Below are 17,059 nucleotides of genomic sequence, written 5' to 3' on the forward strand. Positions count from 1 at the left end.
ATGTCTTATCAAGGACACACTGTATCTTCTTCAGGCTGATGCATGCCCAAGTGTCAAGGTGGTGGGATTTAGGTGGTAACATCCTGACGCCAAGGCTGTGCAAAACCACAGCTGCTCACCCATTCGGAGAAGAGGGAAATCAGGGAAGGGAGGGAGCAGAAGGGAGGGGAGGGGAAGGAAGGGGAGAGGAGGGGTATGGAGGCCAAGGGAGAAGAAAAGAGGCTGCACTATTTCCTTTCCATCCAGTTGCATTTGCGATATGCATCGTGAGGACCTTGTAGCTTGGGCACTGGATGCATGTAAACACATCTATTCTTCTGAGAGCTCACCAGGGGACCACTGGACTCCCACTTATCACAAGACCCCAAGGGCCTGGCATATCCTGAAACAATCTCAATCATCTTTCATTTTAAAAGCTTCTACTTAGAGAAATCCATCCAAAGCCACTGAAAGCAGCCATTGAGATCCCAAAATAAATAATGAGCTTTGTCCCTACACAAAGACTTTAACAAATCTGACCTAAATGGAAAGCATACCTCAGGCTGTCAGGTGTCCGGACTCATGTCATTGTTTAAGTAAACACAATGGCCTATTCACATGAATTAGCTAAATATTAATGCACTCACTCAGATAGCATCAATTACTGCTGGGCTGAGCTCTGGAATGTGCTTTAAAAAAAAAAGAAAAAGAAATCAACAAATAGGTGCTTACAAACCATTAGGCATGATTTTCATGTTCTCTGAGATCAAAAAGTAGGGGTTGGCCTCAGGAACTAGGAATGTTCTTTTCCACTCTAAGCCATCAATGAGGCTTACCACGGCAGGGGACTGACCCCCAGCCACACGCAATGTGCTGTTCTGACTTGTGCCAGCAGCACGCTGGCAACCCAAGCCTTTGTCCTGGTAGCCAAGCCAAGGCATAACTTAAGGAAGAGGATAAAAGACCGCTGCGGCATTTCTAGCAGGTCGCTGCTTTCCTAGAGTAAAACCGTACGTAGAAAATCTGTTCTCACGAAACAGACCCTGGCCGCACACCACGGTGTGGGCGTCGCTTCTTGTCTCAGCCTCAGGGACCCACGGTGGGTGGGGGCACTATGAAACCCAATCACTCTGGGGCTGCAGCTGGAACTGAATTTCACAACAGTCCTCCAGGAGCCGAAAGGTCATTGAGCTAAGCTGTTCAAGGTGCCAGAGCCAGGAATGGGCTGTCCCAACGCTCTACCGGGCTTCTGACTTTCTGGCCACTGCCACTCTGCTGAGTACTACGTCGTCGGTACAACAGCCCTTGCAACTGAGCTTCTGCTTGGGATGTCAAGTGTATATATTACTAAAAAATAAACACGATACTTGGAGAAGAGATAAATCTATTTTATTACTCATAATAACACATTTTTAAAAAATTTATGGCTCTTTCTGATATAAACTTAAAGGACCTACATAATCTAGAAAAAGAACACTCCTACAGGACCATCCTACTGTGTTTCCTTCTGTAACAGTCTCCTGCCCCTTGAGACAGTCTTGTCATGTAGCCCAAACTGGTATCAAACTCAAGATCCTGCCTCATCCTCCTTGGTGCTGGAATCGTGGGTCCAACACTCCAGATTCTGCAGACTCTCCTCAATATTCCCTGCCATTTCCACAAAGTAACCACGTCCAAACGTCCAGGCACCAAAAAAGTAGCATATACATCCAGAGAATCAAGGACCAGGCATCTTGGGGGAGCCAAGCCAGCCTTTTCCCTACCGACACTTGGGAGCACTTCAGCAATTCCATGGGGAGCAGGAACTGCTGCCAGGGAGTAAAAGCCTGCAGATGCGGAGTAGGTCCTGGTCCCTAGCAGATAGCCACACGCTGGTTACTCAACAACCTGACTGGGATGGAATCGGTAAAGCCAAGAGCACATGAGGCTGCCTGAAATCAGGACCTCGAGCAGCTGCCTCCCTTAGGGATATGCGGCACACAACCAAGTCACCTGACTCATAAGAGCGGAACCTCCAAAGGCGGGAAAACGCGAAGCACACCAAGCCACTTGGGAAGTAAAAGAATGGCCTTCCCTTTGGCTCTGATGTTCACAGATCTCCTCATGGCATACACAGCAAAAGAAGAAAAAAAAAAGTTCTGTTAGTCACTAGATACAAACAACAAACAAATCAAAAGAACGGTGAGAAGCAGCCTAAGATCCCATCAGAAAGATACAGGCAACCCACCGAGAACTCTCCTCCTTGATACCAGCTCTCATCACCTCTGGGTGATTGTGTTAAGTCAATTTTCACTCTATCAAAACTCAACTGAGTAAAGAGAGGCCCTAACTCCACTCACAGCCCTCCCAAGTACCCCATGGCCATCCTTCACCATTCTGTCCCACCATGGAGGCCCGCACTTCCTCCTCTGTAAGGGTTGCTTCGTCATCACCAATGCCAGCTTCCACACTGGGTGTCCATCCTTGAAAGTCCACCTGCTGGTGGCTGCCAGCTAGCAAGCGGAGAACAAAGTAGGCCACTGCTTGAGCTGCAGACAGGGTGTGAGGACGGATGACTGGGAAAAGCTTTGCTATAAACCAGGGAAGCTGTTCTGATAAGGTTCTAATATTCTTTCCAGGCATCTGTGAGCTACGCAGGTATTGATTTTGTCAACAAATGGGAGGGCTGCAGGGGTTTCTGGCCCTGCAATTTAAACTTAATGATAAAATGTAAGCTGCTGGGCCTGCCCCGTAAAAACCCGTACAAGGCCCAGTATTGACATCTCAGGTTTACAAGCTGTTCTCTGTTCAGAACCTAAACGCAAACACAGCCCAATATTTTCAAGGGAAAACTGGGACTCATATTACAATGTTCCTCCATCTGGCTTGATGACTGACAGGATCAATGTCACCCAGAAAGGTTAAGCGATCTGATCAAGGTCACAAAGCCAGAGGCCGGACCAAGGCTAGCCCCGAGTCCCCAACTCCCTTAGCAATGCTCTTCAAGCACAGCAGGCTGCCCTGTGAACTCTCCCACAGTAATTAAGTCAAAAGTTCAAGATTTATGTGAGCCGGGGACACTGATGACTGCCAACTTTATTTTTATTGATGCAGAAATTTGAAAACGCACAGGCTGTTTCAGCTCTTAGATCAAGTCTCCCCAACTCCCTAAAGCCTCACTAAGGCCCCTGCCTTACGTCTATAATTAGGCCTTTTAAAAATATCTCTAATCAGGCCATCTGAATGCTATGGCCCCTGATATGTTCGGGTTTTGTTTTGGGGTTTTGTTTTGCTTTTTAATATCACTGTTCTTACAGCAGGCTGCCATTTGTCAGCTTTTGGTTTGATATAAACCGAGAGAAATCAAATCTAGTAGAGTTAGAGATGGGTTGGGGTGGGTGGGGACTTAGAAAAGAGTGTTGTCTTAGTCACTGTTCTAGCGCTGTGAAGAGACATCATGACCAAGGCAATGTTTTATAAGAGAAAGCATTTAACTGGAGCTGGCTTCTAGGTTCAGAAGTTTAGTCCATCATTATCACGGAGGGGAGCATGGCGGCACGCAAGCAGACATGGTGCTAGAGAAGGAGCTGAGAGTTCTACATCCTGATCCACAGGCAGAGAGAAAAACAGAGACTGGCAAGGGTTTTTGAAACCTCAAAGCCCATCCCCAGTGACACACTTTCTCCAACAAGGCCTGATAGAGGAAGGTCATTGGTTAAAAAAATAAAGAAACTGCTTGGCTGGCCCTCATAGGTTAGAACATAGGTGAATGGAGTAAGCAGAACAGAATGCTGGGAGGAAGAGGAAGTGAGCTCAGACTCTGACAGCTCTCCTCTAGGGAGCAGAGACCTCAGAGAGAGGCCATGCCCTGCTCCTGGGCAGACACACGCGATGAAGCTCTGACCCATGATGGATGTAGGCTAGAATCTTCCCAGTAAGACTGGTGCTCACAGATTATTAGAGATGGGTTGATCGGGATATCAGAATTAGCCAGTAAGGGCTAGAGCTAAAGGGCCAAGCAGTGTTTAAATGAATACAGTTTGTGTGTTGTTATTTCGGGCATAAGCTAGCAGGCGGCTGGGGTGTTGGGGACGCAGCCCCGCCGCCCCAATTACTACAAAGGCCACACCTCCTAATCCTTCTCAAAGAGAGCCATTCTCTGGTGAGTAAATATTCAAATATATAAACCTTTCGGAGCCATTCTTATTCAAACCACCACAGGTACAGTCTGGCTTCCAGAAATCTCTATCTAATAGCCCACTGACCACTGATGTGTTTTAGCCAAAACATATAGTGGGTGGGGGTGGGGTATGGTCAGTCACTCACAAGAGAAATAACTAGAGTCCCCTGGAAGGTTCCACAGAATTCTCAGGGCCTGTAGAAGCAAGCCTGTTCCAACCACTCACGGTGCAGCTGGCCAGGGAGGGCCACCATCAGCACCTTCTGTCCTGAGGCACCTGGGCCCACCTATGGATGAGGTTTTCATTAGGAGGAATTTCCAGAACATTCGACAGCCTACCCACTTGGTTTTTTTCACCCTTTTCAATTCTTACATTCACCAGCTTGGATACCATCTCTTCCAAGTATAAAAAAAAAAACAAACAAAAAAACAAAACAAAAAACAAAAAACCACATCAGAGCAATGGTGACTCAGGGCTGTTAGCAGGGACAGGCATTGCACTAAAGAGTCTGGGACCTCAGACAATGCACTTTGGCTTTCCCTAGTGCCTCCTAACTTCCCACCTCACCCCCACCCCCTGACGCTGAGTCCCCCTCCTGGAAAAAGAAAAAAGTAAGATCTGCCGCTTTTCTCTCTCAGGTGGAGTAAGTGGCATTTGCAGATCTCAACAAAAATGAGACCAAAATGAAAAAATATCCCTGTCACTAGAAAGGACAACTCCAAAAATGGGAATCTTGATGCTGCTCTCCTGCTATGGAGCCAAACTTCTGGTCAAACACCACCAACCCGAGAACTAACCCTCCGAATCTTCAGAAACAATCATGTTAAACACAAGAGCAAGGAAATCAAGGAAATCAATTTTTTAAAACCTCCATAAATCCGCTGCCAGATCATCTACAAAGACACTTAAATTCCCAGGAAAGGCAAGAACTAGGTGAATTCCCTTTCCCGTGCTGATGCAGAAATGTGGAATCTTTCAGGACCCTCAACCTGGATGAGTTTCAAAATTCAGCATTTGAATTGGTAACATTTAGTCCAGAGAAAACAAGCTGAACCTCCACTTATGATGACATCACAGGATTGCTAGTGCTGGCAAGGTATGAGGACATCAAGCTAGTCAGCTAAAATGTGACCTGGGGACACCCTTCACACCGGCGACAGAAGGATTTGACATAAAAGAGGATGGGTGGGGAGCCCTATCCATCCAGCCATCAGCCCATGCAGGGATGCACAGTGTGTGTGTAACCAGATGTTAGGAGATGCTAAATTTTAAAGAGGTCTTAGGGTCACTAGGTCTGAGAAATCCCGGGACAGACCATTAAACAGATGTTTCCCTAGAAGACCCCTCAGAACGTGGATGGTGTTGTTGGACTCGTTCTCTAAGCAAGGGTCACAGCACGAGGTGTTTCCTAAACTTCCTACAGGATTCAAGTCACTTTCAGCAAAAACTTACTCTGAACTAGGGTTCCAGAGAATATTCTTTAAGAAACAGTGGCTTGGTTTCTTTAGATGTGGACCAGATCTGAACACGGCTCTCTTTTAAGGTGAGACCCATAAAAGGTGCTTGGGAAGCTTGGAAAGCCAAAAACAAACATTCATTCTCTACCAGGCTGGTCCTTGCTCTCGAGAAAACAATGGGTTATTGAAAAAGGCAGGCCAGAGATGCGATGCCAGGTCCCGTGGTAGACAATGTCACAAGGTACAACAGATGAGTTTCTACAGCCTGTATGAATGAGGTGGGCTCCACTCTGAACAAGATCAGGAAGAACAGAGTTAGAAGTTAGGAGCAATCCAAGTGCTCAAGAATATCCACCTAAAACATCAAACAGCATCTTCTAATTAAGGCCACCAGCTTCTTAACCAAAACCACATTGTTCTGCCTCATTCCATTTGGGTTTCTTTCTTTGTTTTCTGCTGCATTAGTGATGAACAATCTCGTGACTTCATCTTAACGTCTTAATTCTTTTTCTTAAACATGAGTGTGTGTGGGTGTGTGCACGCATGCACATTCATGCTGACTGTGCTGGCTAGTTTTATGTCAACTTGACACAAGCTGGAGTCATCTGAGGAGGGAAGCTCAATTAAGAAAATGCCTCCGTAAGATCACCCTGTAGGCAATCCTGTAGGAATTTTCTTAAATAGTGATTAATGGGGGTGGGGTCCAGCCCATTTTCTGTGGTCCCACCCCTGGGCTGGTGTTCCTAGGTTCTATAAAAACAAAAAGCGGGTTGAGCAAGCCATGGAGAACAAGCGAGTGAGCACCTCTTCTCCATGGCCTCTGCTTCTGCTCCTGTCTCTAGGTTCCTGTCCTCACTACTTTTACCTGTTAAATGGAGCTGTGGGTGAAACAAACCCTTTTCTCCTCAGCGTGCTTTGGTCATGGTGTCTTATCACAGCAATAGTAACCCTAACTAAGACATCGACTATGGGTGTCTGATCTCATTTTGCATAAGGGGGGTTCCGAGAACTAACCCAGGTTCGGTGCCAAGCACCCTTCTCCCCTGAAGGTGCCAAGCACTGAAGTATCTCCCAGCCCTCTTCTTAATTCTTGGTTGTTGTTTTTGTGCTTAGACTTGGTTACCATGCTTTCTGCACTCCACGCAGAACTCTGCTGGTCAGGGAAGCTTGTCTTCCTACACTGAGCCAACAAAACCAGATAAATGACCACCTAGCAACCTGGCAGAAGGAATCACTTGGACATTTTTCAAGCTGGACAACAGAAACTTGAAACACGCAATGTCCCAAAGGGAAACAGGAAAATGGCACTCACAAACCCAAGACTACCACAGTAGGCACAGCTACCAGGGCACCCCTGGCTAACTTGACTCAAGTTGACTATTCAAGTACACTCCAGTGGCATCACGGGAATCAATGTGGACACAAGAATGTCTGCAGGTGTCTGAAAATGCAGAGAACTCAGAGCTTCTGCATTTTCTCTAGGAATCGGGTCAGGTACTCGACACTTGAGTTGGAAAAAAAAAAAAGAAGTTTGAACAGTAACATCCCCTTTCCCTCTTTGCCAAATATCCTAGCCCCAACATTCTTGGGTCCACACACACAGGCCACAGCTGCTTAATCTCAGCTGCCCCAGGCTGCACCTGTGAATCAGACCAGGCTAATCACACTAACAGATGGCAGAGGCCAAGTCGCCAGCTAAGAACTGCTATCACTTTAACTAGCATCTAAGGTTTCACCGGCCCCTCCCTGCAGCAGTGTCTCTCTGGTACAGCTAACACCAGCCCTTAATCACCACACTGCACACATCTCGGGGACAGAGCCGGTGTCATTTGAGAGCTAATTACCAAAAGCCCTGTTGCAAGGTGAAAGTGTGGCAAGTTCTCTATGGGGTGGCACCTTTAGGCGCTGTTCTCTACTACCCAGCCCATCTACACAGTCGCTGAGCCATTAAGCAAGTAGTCGTAGCAATATCCCTAGAGGTCCCCAACAGGCAGACTCCCAAACACTAGAAGATTCCAATCACTCAGCCTCGGTTATAATATAACCTATACCTGCTGTTACGCGCTATGACATCACGTGTGCTCCTGATGATGTCGTCAGGGACCCAGCACAGAACAGTTCCCAGGTGTGCCAGCAAAACCAAGGAGGTGAGACTTGATGTCTCAATCAATCATGGAGACACCCACACATGCTATCACTTGAGAGCTGTAAACAATTGTGCAAACATGATCATACCACCACCACCACCACCACCACCCACCGTGGAGACCTGGGATGCCCATGGGTACTAGGCATCGAGTGGCTGGACACTTCCCTTTGTTCCTAAGACAATTTTCTGGTAACTATAAGAAGACTTGCTGCTTCTGCATTAGGGGTTACTGGAGGCAGTACCTGAGCCAGGGCCAGCCCCACTGCCCTCCAGAGCCGGTTGGGAGGGCTCTGCCTCCTGCTTCAGGGAGAGCCAAAGCAGCAACTATGAACATTCTGCTGAATCCATGCTGTTATCAGAGGATAGTAAGAAAAGTAACAAGCCTTTGTGAGGCTGTCACAACTCATAAGGAACACACTTCCACTTGAATGTGACTGGTGGTATGTGCTTGTTTGGGGCAAGTGTGTGTGTGTGTGTGTGTGTGTGTGTGTGTGTGTGTGTGTGTCCCTAACATAGCAGTTCTCACACCCTAATGTGAAATGAAACACACACACACACACACACACACACACACATGGACACCCCCCCCCCATCTCCACTAACTAGCTAGGTCTGAAGAAAAGCGTAAGGAACGTGCATCTCTAGAGAGTTCCCAAGTGATGTCAACACTGCTGGTCTGGGCACACTTTGAAAACCGAAGTGTTCACTCTCCCAAAAATAAAAATTATATTCTCCAAATCATTTCTCCTTATGCCCAAACCATTGAAACTTAAGAACAGAGCCAAATCTTCATTGGAGTGACAGTATGTATCCTAGGATTTAACGACACTCTCTCCATTAGCTAGCCCAGGCTAAGAGTTGGTGTTTTCAATGAATGGTACAGGAATAACTGAACATCCAGAGGCAAGAGAAAATGAATCTCGATGCAGACCTTGCAAATAGATCACAACTGGGGTATAAATGGAAAGCCCAAACTGTGAAGCCCCAAGGAGCGAAAGGACTGCCCTTGGGTTTGCTCCTGACGTCTTAGAGACGACCCCAAAGCATGAGGGGACCCATGAGAGCCAATAAGCAAGCCTTAAAAATGCTTGCTCTGGGCCGGGCGATGGTGGCGCACGCCTTTAATCCCAGCACTCAGGGAGGCAGAGAGGCAAGTGGATCTCTGTGAGTTCAAGGCCAGCCTGGTCTACAGAGTGAATGCCAGGAGTCCAGAACAGCCAGAGCTACAAAGAGAAACCCTGTCTCAAAAGAAACAAACAATAACCGGAGGGGGGGGGGGGCTTGCTCTGGGAGATGGTGTTGAAAGAAAGGTATTTGCACACCAGGAGAGAAAATGTGAAAAGAGAAAATGGAGCAGAGGACTGCCGTCCAAAATACACAAACTCTTGAAACTCAACAATAACAAAACAAACAACTCAATTAAAAAATAAGCCAAAGCAATCACCAGACACTCACCAAAGACACATGGAGACGGCAATCGGGCACATCTCAAGATGCTTCCTGACCTTGTCATGAGGAAGCGCATTTCAGACCAGCAGAAATCCATGGCACCAGCATCCCCAAAGGCTGGCAAGGATGCAGCGCGAGGGGAGTGCTCCTTCATGGATGGCGGCAACGCATAATGTTGTGGCTGCTTTGGAAAGCGGTTTGGCAAGCTTCCAATGAATCTGAACTTACCACAGCATCTAACAGTTACGATCCGAGGAGAAGAGGAAATGTGTATCTAAACAAACCCACACCTAGTGTGTGGCATCTCTGCTCATGCCTGCCAAAACTAGGCAACAACCAAGATGTCTTTCAACGAAGGGATACAAAAACTTTGCACATACAGATAACATTAAGTACTAAGGAAAAAATAAGCTGAATTTACGGAAAATTCAGAAAAAAAATGTAATGCATATCCCTAGGGAGACGGTGCCAATCTGAAAAGTCTACATGGTAGATGAATCTAACATGTGATATTTCTGAACAGGCAAAGTTATGGAAAGATGGATGGTGGCTAAGAGCTGGGCGTGTGTGTGTGGTGTATATAAGTGATGCCCAGCAAGTTTAGGAGAGTAAAATTTGGGTGACAGCACAATGCTAGAGACATATTATTCACAGTCCCAGGGCCTACAATGAACCCTGATGATCACAGACCTTGGACTCCAGGCTGAGCTGAGGTGGGCTCTTCGGAGGTCTCAAGTGTTGTACACAACAGGAGATGCTACACTTGGGGCCAGGAGAAGTATGTGGGTAATCTCTTAATTTTGCTGTGAGCTATTCGAATCATACCCTCTTTCTTTCTGGTCCTCCTGCCTCCACCTCTGAAGCTGAGACTACACGCAGGTACCACTATGCTCAGACATGTAGTGCTGGGGGTTGCAAGCAGGCCTTCGCACATGCGAGGGCAAGCACTTCACCAATCAAGGTACGTCGCCAGCCCTAAACACATAGTTTTAAGGCCACGGGTTCATTTTAATAACGAATTGCTGTTATTCATGACTCATTGAATTCACTTGTGACGAAAAAAATATATCCTTTCACAATAATGCTAAATACAACAGGCATGGGGGAAAAAGCAAAACAAAAGAAACTGCCCTCTTCACAACAGTCCAGCGCTGCCTGGAGAACGTTACCGATTCTGTGTTCTGCTTCTTTGTGGAACAAACATTCCCAAGCACTGAGCCTTCGGAGCACATGCTCCCTTTCGCTCTCTCTAACTGGAGCACACGCTCCCCTTCGCTCTCTCTAACTGGAGCACACGCTCCCCTTCGCTCTCTCTAACTGGAGTACATGCCATTCCTTCCTTTCTCATCACCATCCTCAAGGTAAGGCATCCTTTCTTCTCCTCAGCAAGAGGCAACGTTGCAAAGGCTAGGGTCTCTCAGCCTTAGAACGCTCATATTGTGGATCAGACAATTTCGTTAAACTATATACCATGTATAAGGAACATCTCGGACCTCCAGCCACAAGCCGCCCCCAGGCCCTAGGAGGACTTTCCAAAATAGATCAGTCAGGCAAGGTCGCTCACACCTGTGGGCCCCACTACCCGAGAGGCTCATGGAAGGATCGCACAAGCCCCGGAGTTCAAGTCCAGCCCGAGCAACAAAGTTGAGATGTTGTCTCCATAAATGGATATGATACATCAGTAGTAGCAGTGAGATACTCCAGGGAGGGAGGGAGAGTCAACCCCCCCTCCCCAAGTCAGGAAAGGCATCATGGGAGTTACGAAGAAAACCAAGATGGCCACAAGCCCTATGAACACCAGGAGACGGAAGAAGAGAGTAAAACCACAGACAGAAGGAGTATTTGACACAAGCAGAAAGGACAAGTGGCGAGAGGTGGGCAGAAACACAGTTTATTCTCAAGCTGGAAAACAGGGACAGCAGACATAGTGGAGGAAGGGGGTGTGAGGACCAAGGGACACAGCGCGGCGGTTTGGAGGACTCGACAGAAGACAGGTGAGGGCTCCCCTCGTCACTCCTCTCTCGGGGACCTCTGGAGGCAGGTTACTTACTCTGGTTGTTCCTGTTCTCACTGACAAAGTCTTCGGAGCTATCTGTGTCGTCCTCGTCATCTCCGGACGAGATGGCATCTGCATTCAAAAGAACATATCCATGGATGTGTTTGCAGAAGTAAGTCACCATCACCTGCGGCTGCGCGCTGCTCAGATGAGCGCTCAACCGGGTACCCAAGAGCCCAGGAGGAGTGTCAGAGACTATAGTGACTTCAGTGACTCAGGGTTTTCTCCTTTCTAAACCCACTCTAAAACTAGGGTGGACTGAGCTTCAAAAACTGTTCAACTCCCTTTCCATTTTTTAAAAATTTTGAAATATTTATTTTTTTCTTTCGTGTGCATTGGTGTTGTGCAATCACACAGTCTGTGTGAGGGTGTTGGATCCCTTGAAACAGACAGTTGTGAGCTGCCATGTGGGTGCTGAGAATTGAACCCGGGACCCCTGGATTCAATTCAGAGCAGCCAGTGCTCCTAACTGCTGAGTCACTTTTCCAGCCCCATGCCACCCCCGACAAATTTTGACTCCATACTAGCCAAACATTGGTTTTATTTCCCTTTTTCAGCATTTGGGGCTCCCTTCAAGATAGAAATAACTCCCTCACAAAACTCAGGATCCTTTGGGGGCCTTCTGATTGCTAACTAACATTCTGAAGGAGAATTCCCAGCGGGCCACAGAAGAGGCCTGCTGCTACCCACCCCCTTCACTACATGGAAGGAAATAACAGGGGAGAAAATCAGAGTGTCATAAAGGAACCGAAATCTGGATTCCCGTAATTCAAGTGTATACTGTAAATGCCAAGAATGCTGGGGTGTGTGGGGTGAAGAAGACTATGTTCTCTGCTTTGGAATATCTCTGTCACTTGAGACATCTGTGGTACACCAGGTTCCAGTGAGGGATTTCAGAAACAGATCAGCCAGGCATAGTAGTTTATGTCTGTGGCCTGAGCTCATCTGGGGGGAGCGGGGACAGGGAGGATGGGACGGGGAGCTGATGTGAGTCTAGGAGCTCAAGTCCAGCCTGGGCAACAAAGGAAGACCTTGTCTCGAATGAATAGCAAACTGACGCTGTATGTGCCTGGCAGTCAATGAGTATAGCTCACTGTGATTTCACTTGGTCGAAAATAATAACGATTTTTTTCAATCAGAGAACAACCACAGAAGAGACAGAGCGTCACCCTTGCAAGCCAACTCACCTGTGACATTCACCATGAAGTACCAAGTGTCACTGTCTACCGTGCTAGCTGCAGTACAAGCATAGAGGCCGGAGTCTCTAGGTGTGGCTCCTTTTATCTGCAAGTACTCCCCAATAAGCACTGTCCTATTGCTGGGCCCCAAGCGCACCCCATCCTTAGTCCAACTGATCCCCGCGGCATCTTTCAACAGGCAGCGCAACTCTAGCGAGTCCCCGGGGGCGACCACGTACGATTCTGGTTGGGAGATTTGGTATTTGGTTGGTGGCTCTGCAGAACAGGTGGGAGAGAGAAGACAGAGGCAGATGGGAAGGAGGGAGAGGAGAGAAGGTCCAACAAAGGTCAGTGGAGGCCAGCTCTTTCCCAGGAGACACTTTTCTTGTTGTACAAATGGACTCAGGAGGCGCCCAGCTCTCACCACACCCCGAAGCCGGGAAGCAGCCCCCACTCAGACTTAACTGACAGCCCTGGAAACCACGGCCACAGACGCAGCCAGCAGAAGCTATCCTGTGTTGGTTTGTTTCTACATACTGTATATAGGGCTTTAAAAAACAACCGCGCCCAGAGGAGAAGGAGAATCCACGAGAAAAGTTTAAAGGGCATTGCCAAGCTAGTCATTCAACATGACAGTGTGTGTGATAATGCTCGCATGCTCTCTCTCTTGCTCTCTCTCTCTCTCTCTCTCTCTCTCTCTCTCTCTCTCTCTCTCTCTGACTTAACGACTTATTTGTGTCTCACTTAGCCTGTTTTTGAAATATCTCAAATTCAAGGACAAACAGACTCATCTGCAAAACTCTTGGCCATTTGGAAAGCGGCAACTGTTGGCTTCCTCATTATTATTAGCTCTCAGGGTCTCATCAGTACTGAGCTGGCTCTGTCCTGGGTGAGCTGGGAGAGGGATGCCGTCTTTCTCAAAATGACAGATGCCTGGTGCTTTTAACATCAAAGGAGAGAAAAGGAGTGGATCGTGACAATGAATGACTTTTGTAAATCAGCTTTTGGATAAGGATACTACCTACATTGTCCACCCCTCGTGCTACTAGCAAAGCCAGATCTATCCTGCCCCAGTCCCTGGCCTCCTCAGCCTCCTCTTTTCTATGAATACATCGTCCTCCCTCCCACTCCTATTTAACCCAGCTCCTCTGATGCCCAGATTAATCATGGCCCTCCATGATACACCACCCCATATCAGTCACCTGGCTGGATATAAAAAAGGTCTCTCCCACTCTAAAGTCCGTCTGCCTGCCCCCCAAAACTACCGGAGTAGACACATTGCCTACGAATGTCCTGACTTTCTGAGGAAACCTTCAAATCCCAGACGGAAACTCAATTCTGATAGATCGTCATGCCCCATTCCCATCTCCACCTTGGGGCACCTTTGACATACACAGAGAAGGCAGCCATATTGAAGACCAACACAGTCCTCAAAGAAGTAGGGTGGGGTGAGACCACTGGCCTTCCTCAGGGCCAGAGTGACCCTGAGGGTCCATGAAGTAAGCTTTCTTACTCCCCGTGAGATCTGTGAGTGGTACCCAGGGTCCCAAGCCCAGAAAAACACAATGCTTTCCGTCCACTCTGGGACAATCCCAGATCTGGGTAGCAACATCACAAGGCACTTATTCTTCCCAGAGCCCACTCAAAAGAACAAATCTCCCACATGACTAAAATGCAGTCCATTCATGCCTTAGTCTCACTATTTAATAAACATCTGGTCCAAGAAATAGCAGCAGTGCAGCAGCGGCCAACGCAAGGGGCCCGAGGCTTTTCACGGGGAATCCCCTCCAAATGCATGCGAGCCAAGAGGGGCACAGGCGTTAAACAGCGCGTGAATACAGAGAGGGAAACCCACCTGAGGAAGGGAACAGGAGTTGATGAAAGATGGAACACTCCCCAAACACACACACACACACACACACACACACACACAAATGGGGGCAGGGGAGCAGAAAGCAAGCCCCAATTGACAGCCAGGTAAGGTTTCCAAGGCTTGCTTCTCTCAATCGCCCACTGTTTGGTGAACACCTATCACAGGCCAAGGTTTGCTCTGTATGGTCAGGAAGCGGCAGGAGACAAAGTGGAGTTCCTGCCCTGGTGGACCTTCCCCTGGAGTGGGGCAAATGAAAGCAAACAGAAAATTCACAGAAAACATGAAGGGTGTGAGGTGGTCTTAGGGGGAGGTACCTGGTATCAGTCCACGTGGAGATGGTGGGTGAAGGCCCCGTGGGCTGTCTGCAGAAGCCAGCAGAGCATGGCCCCAGGGCCAAGCCAGCCACTTGCTTTGGTAAACAAAGACTTCTTCAAACAGTGCTGTACCCCTTCGGGTGTGTATTGTCTGGGACTGCTTTTGTATTACAAGGGCAGACTGGAGGAGTCGTTGCAAAAGAGATCTTCTGGCCTGCAAGCCCCAAGCATCCACAGTGTTGCCCTCACAGAAGGTATTCCAGCTTCTGCTGCTGGAGGTGATGGGAGAAGCAGCCACCCTGTGTGCTGACAGGGAACACACAAAGCCAAGCTTGAAAGCTGTTGAGAGTTCCGTTGGAAGGTTCTCAAGTCAGGTCTCAGGCCTGCTTAAAACCAAGAGACAGCTGAACTGAGCAGCTAACAGAATGAGGGAGAGGCAGGTCTGGCAAGATGGCTCAGAGGATGAAGGCATGCTTGCCTCAAGCCAAGACTGGTCCTCAAAGCCCATGAAAAAGTGGAAAGAGAGGAGAAAACTGACTCCACAGAACTGCACTCTGAACTCCATATACACAACCTGGCACAGGTGCCCATGCATCATACACACTCAACAATAATGACAATAACAACAACAAGAAGTAAAATAAAGGGTTTATAGGTTGTTTTTGTTTGTTTGTTTGTTTTTTGGTTTTTTTGTTGTTGTTGTTTTTTCGAGACAGGGTTTCTCTGTGGTTTTGGAGCCTGTCCTGGAACTAGCTCTTGTAGACCAGGCTGGTCTCGAACTCACAAAGATCCGCCTGCCTCTGCCTCCCAAGGGCTGGGATTAAAGGCGTGCACCACCACCGCCCGGCTAGGGTTTATAGTTTTTAAAGAGCAAGGAGGAGAAATACGGAGAGAAAGAGGGGTTCAATTTGACCCCAACTCTCATACCATCTGCCCCTCTAGTCCCAGCATCTCTGAATGAAAGATTCCAACAACATTAGAAAATAAAAGGTCTTAAAGGCTACCCTAGCCACTGAGAAGCCCTTCCTCCACAAAGGCTCAAGACTTGCTGAATTCAGGCTGCACCACCAGACCACGCTGGACGAATTTGACCATCCTGCACCACCATTTCTAGCTCTGCCATGAGAAACGCGGGATGAGGGAGGCTCTCAGGTAGGGCAGAACACTGATGTTTAGTAAAGGGGCCATGCCCGGGGTGCAGGAGGACACCTGAGTCCATTTCCTCTCTGCCCTGCAGAGCCTCTTGGCCACAGGGCCCCCAGGATACAAGAATCTCCAGGCATTGTATGGAAGGCACCGAGGAGCCACCCACTGTGAACTTGATCCTGCAGCCACAACCCACGAGCTGATGTCAGTTATCACACTGGTCTTCTAAAGCTGAAGGTGTTCGCCATGACTGCACTATGCTGTGTTCAGAGAGGAAGGCGGAAACCACTGGGTTTTATCTCAAGACTTCACGGATGGGCTCACATCTCAGTGAATGGTGGGGACAGCCTGCCATGCTCAAAATAGGATCTGATTTCTAGTGGGATCTCTCTAGCTTCCCCGGAAGATGATTGACTTCTGAGATAGTAAAAAAGTATCGTCTGCAAACACATAAGAAAGATAAGTATCTATGAAATCAAGGCATTCTAACGTCAAGGCCTCCTCCAAGGCAACTGCCTTGCATAAGGCAGAAAGCACAACTCCTCCTGCCTCTGCAATGGCCTTTTCACAAGAAGACGCACTTAGGGGGCGGCAGTATCGGTAGTTAGCCATGCTACCTCCTCCTCGGGCATCCTAACAAGGAGGGAGGATGGGTGAATAAAAGCAAAAGAGAGGGGGAAAGAGAAGGAGAAGGTCAAACACTGCAGAGGGAGGGAAGAGATAATAGAGAAGGACACTATCATAATAGAGAGATGGGTAGAGACATAATAAAGAGGGAGAAAAGCCAAACCCATGGCATCCCAGGCCATCCAATGTTCCCAGTGATCCAGGTGGTAGGTCCCCGCAAATGGAACACATATGACATGCATCATGGACCAGGGTACTAAGAACATGGGACCCAAGAGGCATCCTGGGAAGAAGCCATCCTGCTCCTGCCTGACCCTGGAGACTCATTTGAGAGCAGAAGTCTTCTCTTCTGTGCCCATATCCTTCAGGGAGCGTCAGGGCTGGCTACTCACACAACACTTGCTTCCTAGAGTCTGCAGTATTACCTAACTCTATGCCATAATCACCTCACAGTGTCCGACAAGAGGCCGAGACCCCAAAGACACCTCGCTTACCACCCTACACCTGACTTTCCCACTCAGGCAGCCTTCTGACACAGGCCGCTCCTTGCCTGACTCGGCCAAGCTGCTCTGTGTAACACGTGACAATTGACATAGGGCAAGGAACTCCCTGGGAAATCCAAACAGTCCCTTTTATAGCAATATCAACATTTCCTGGACTCAACATTTCTG

The 17,059-nt window shown here is 48.1% G+C and overlaps 1 protein-coding gene across 13 annotated transcripts in view; it reads right to left on the reverse strand.

Annotated features, from left to right (window-relative positions):
* Fgfr2 (fibroblast growth factor receptor 2) overlaps nt 1-17,059 on the reverse strand; it is a 105,613-nt gene that overhangs the window by 69,053 nt on the left and 19,501 nt on the right. For 5 of the 13 annotated variants that reach the window (XM_075972466.1, XM_075972464.1, XM_075972467.1 and 2 more), the window contains exons 3-4: nt 12,438-12,704; nt 11,245-11,322 (exon numbers count right to left, since the gene is read on the reverse strand). The exons of 4 other annotated variants lie outside the window; for them this stretch is intronic. In XM_075972466.1, coding sequence (XP_075828581.1) covers nt 11,245-11,322; nt 12,438-12,704 — 345 coding nt within the window. The remainder of the gene's footprint in view (nt 1-11,244; nt 11,323-12,437; nt 12,705-17,059) is intronic. 4 more of the 13 variants (XM_075972471.1, XM_075972469.1, XM_075972473.1 and 1 more) reach the window with 1 other exon arrangement.

The sequence above is a fragment of the Microtus pennsylvanicus genome, chromosome 5, assembly GCF_037038515.1.
Source record: "Microtus pennsylvanicus isolate mMicPen1 chromosome 5, mMicPen1.hap1, whole genome shotgun sequence".
Lineage (NCBI taxonomy): Eukaryota > Metazoa > Chordata > Mammalia > Rodentia > Cricetidae > Microtus > Microtus pennsylvanicus.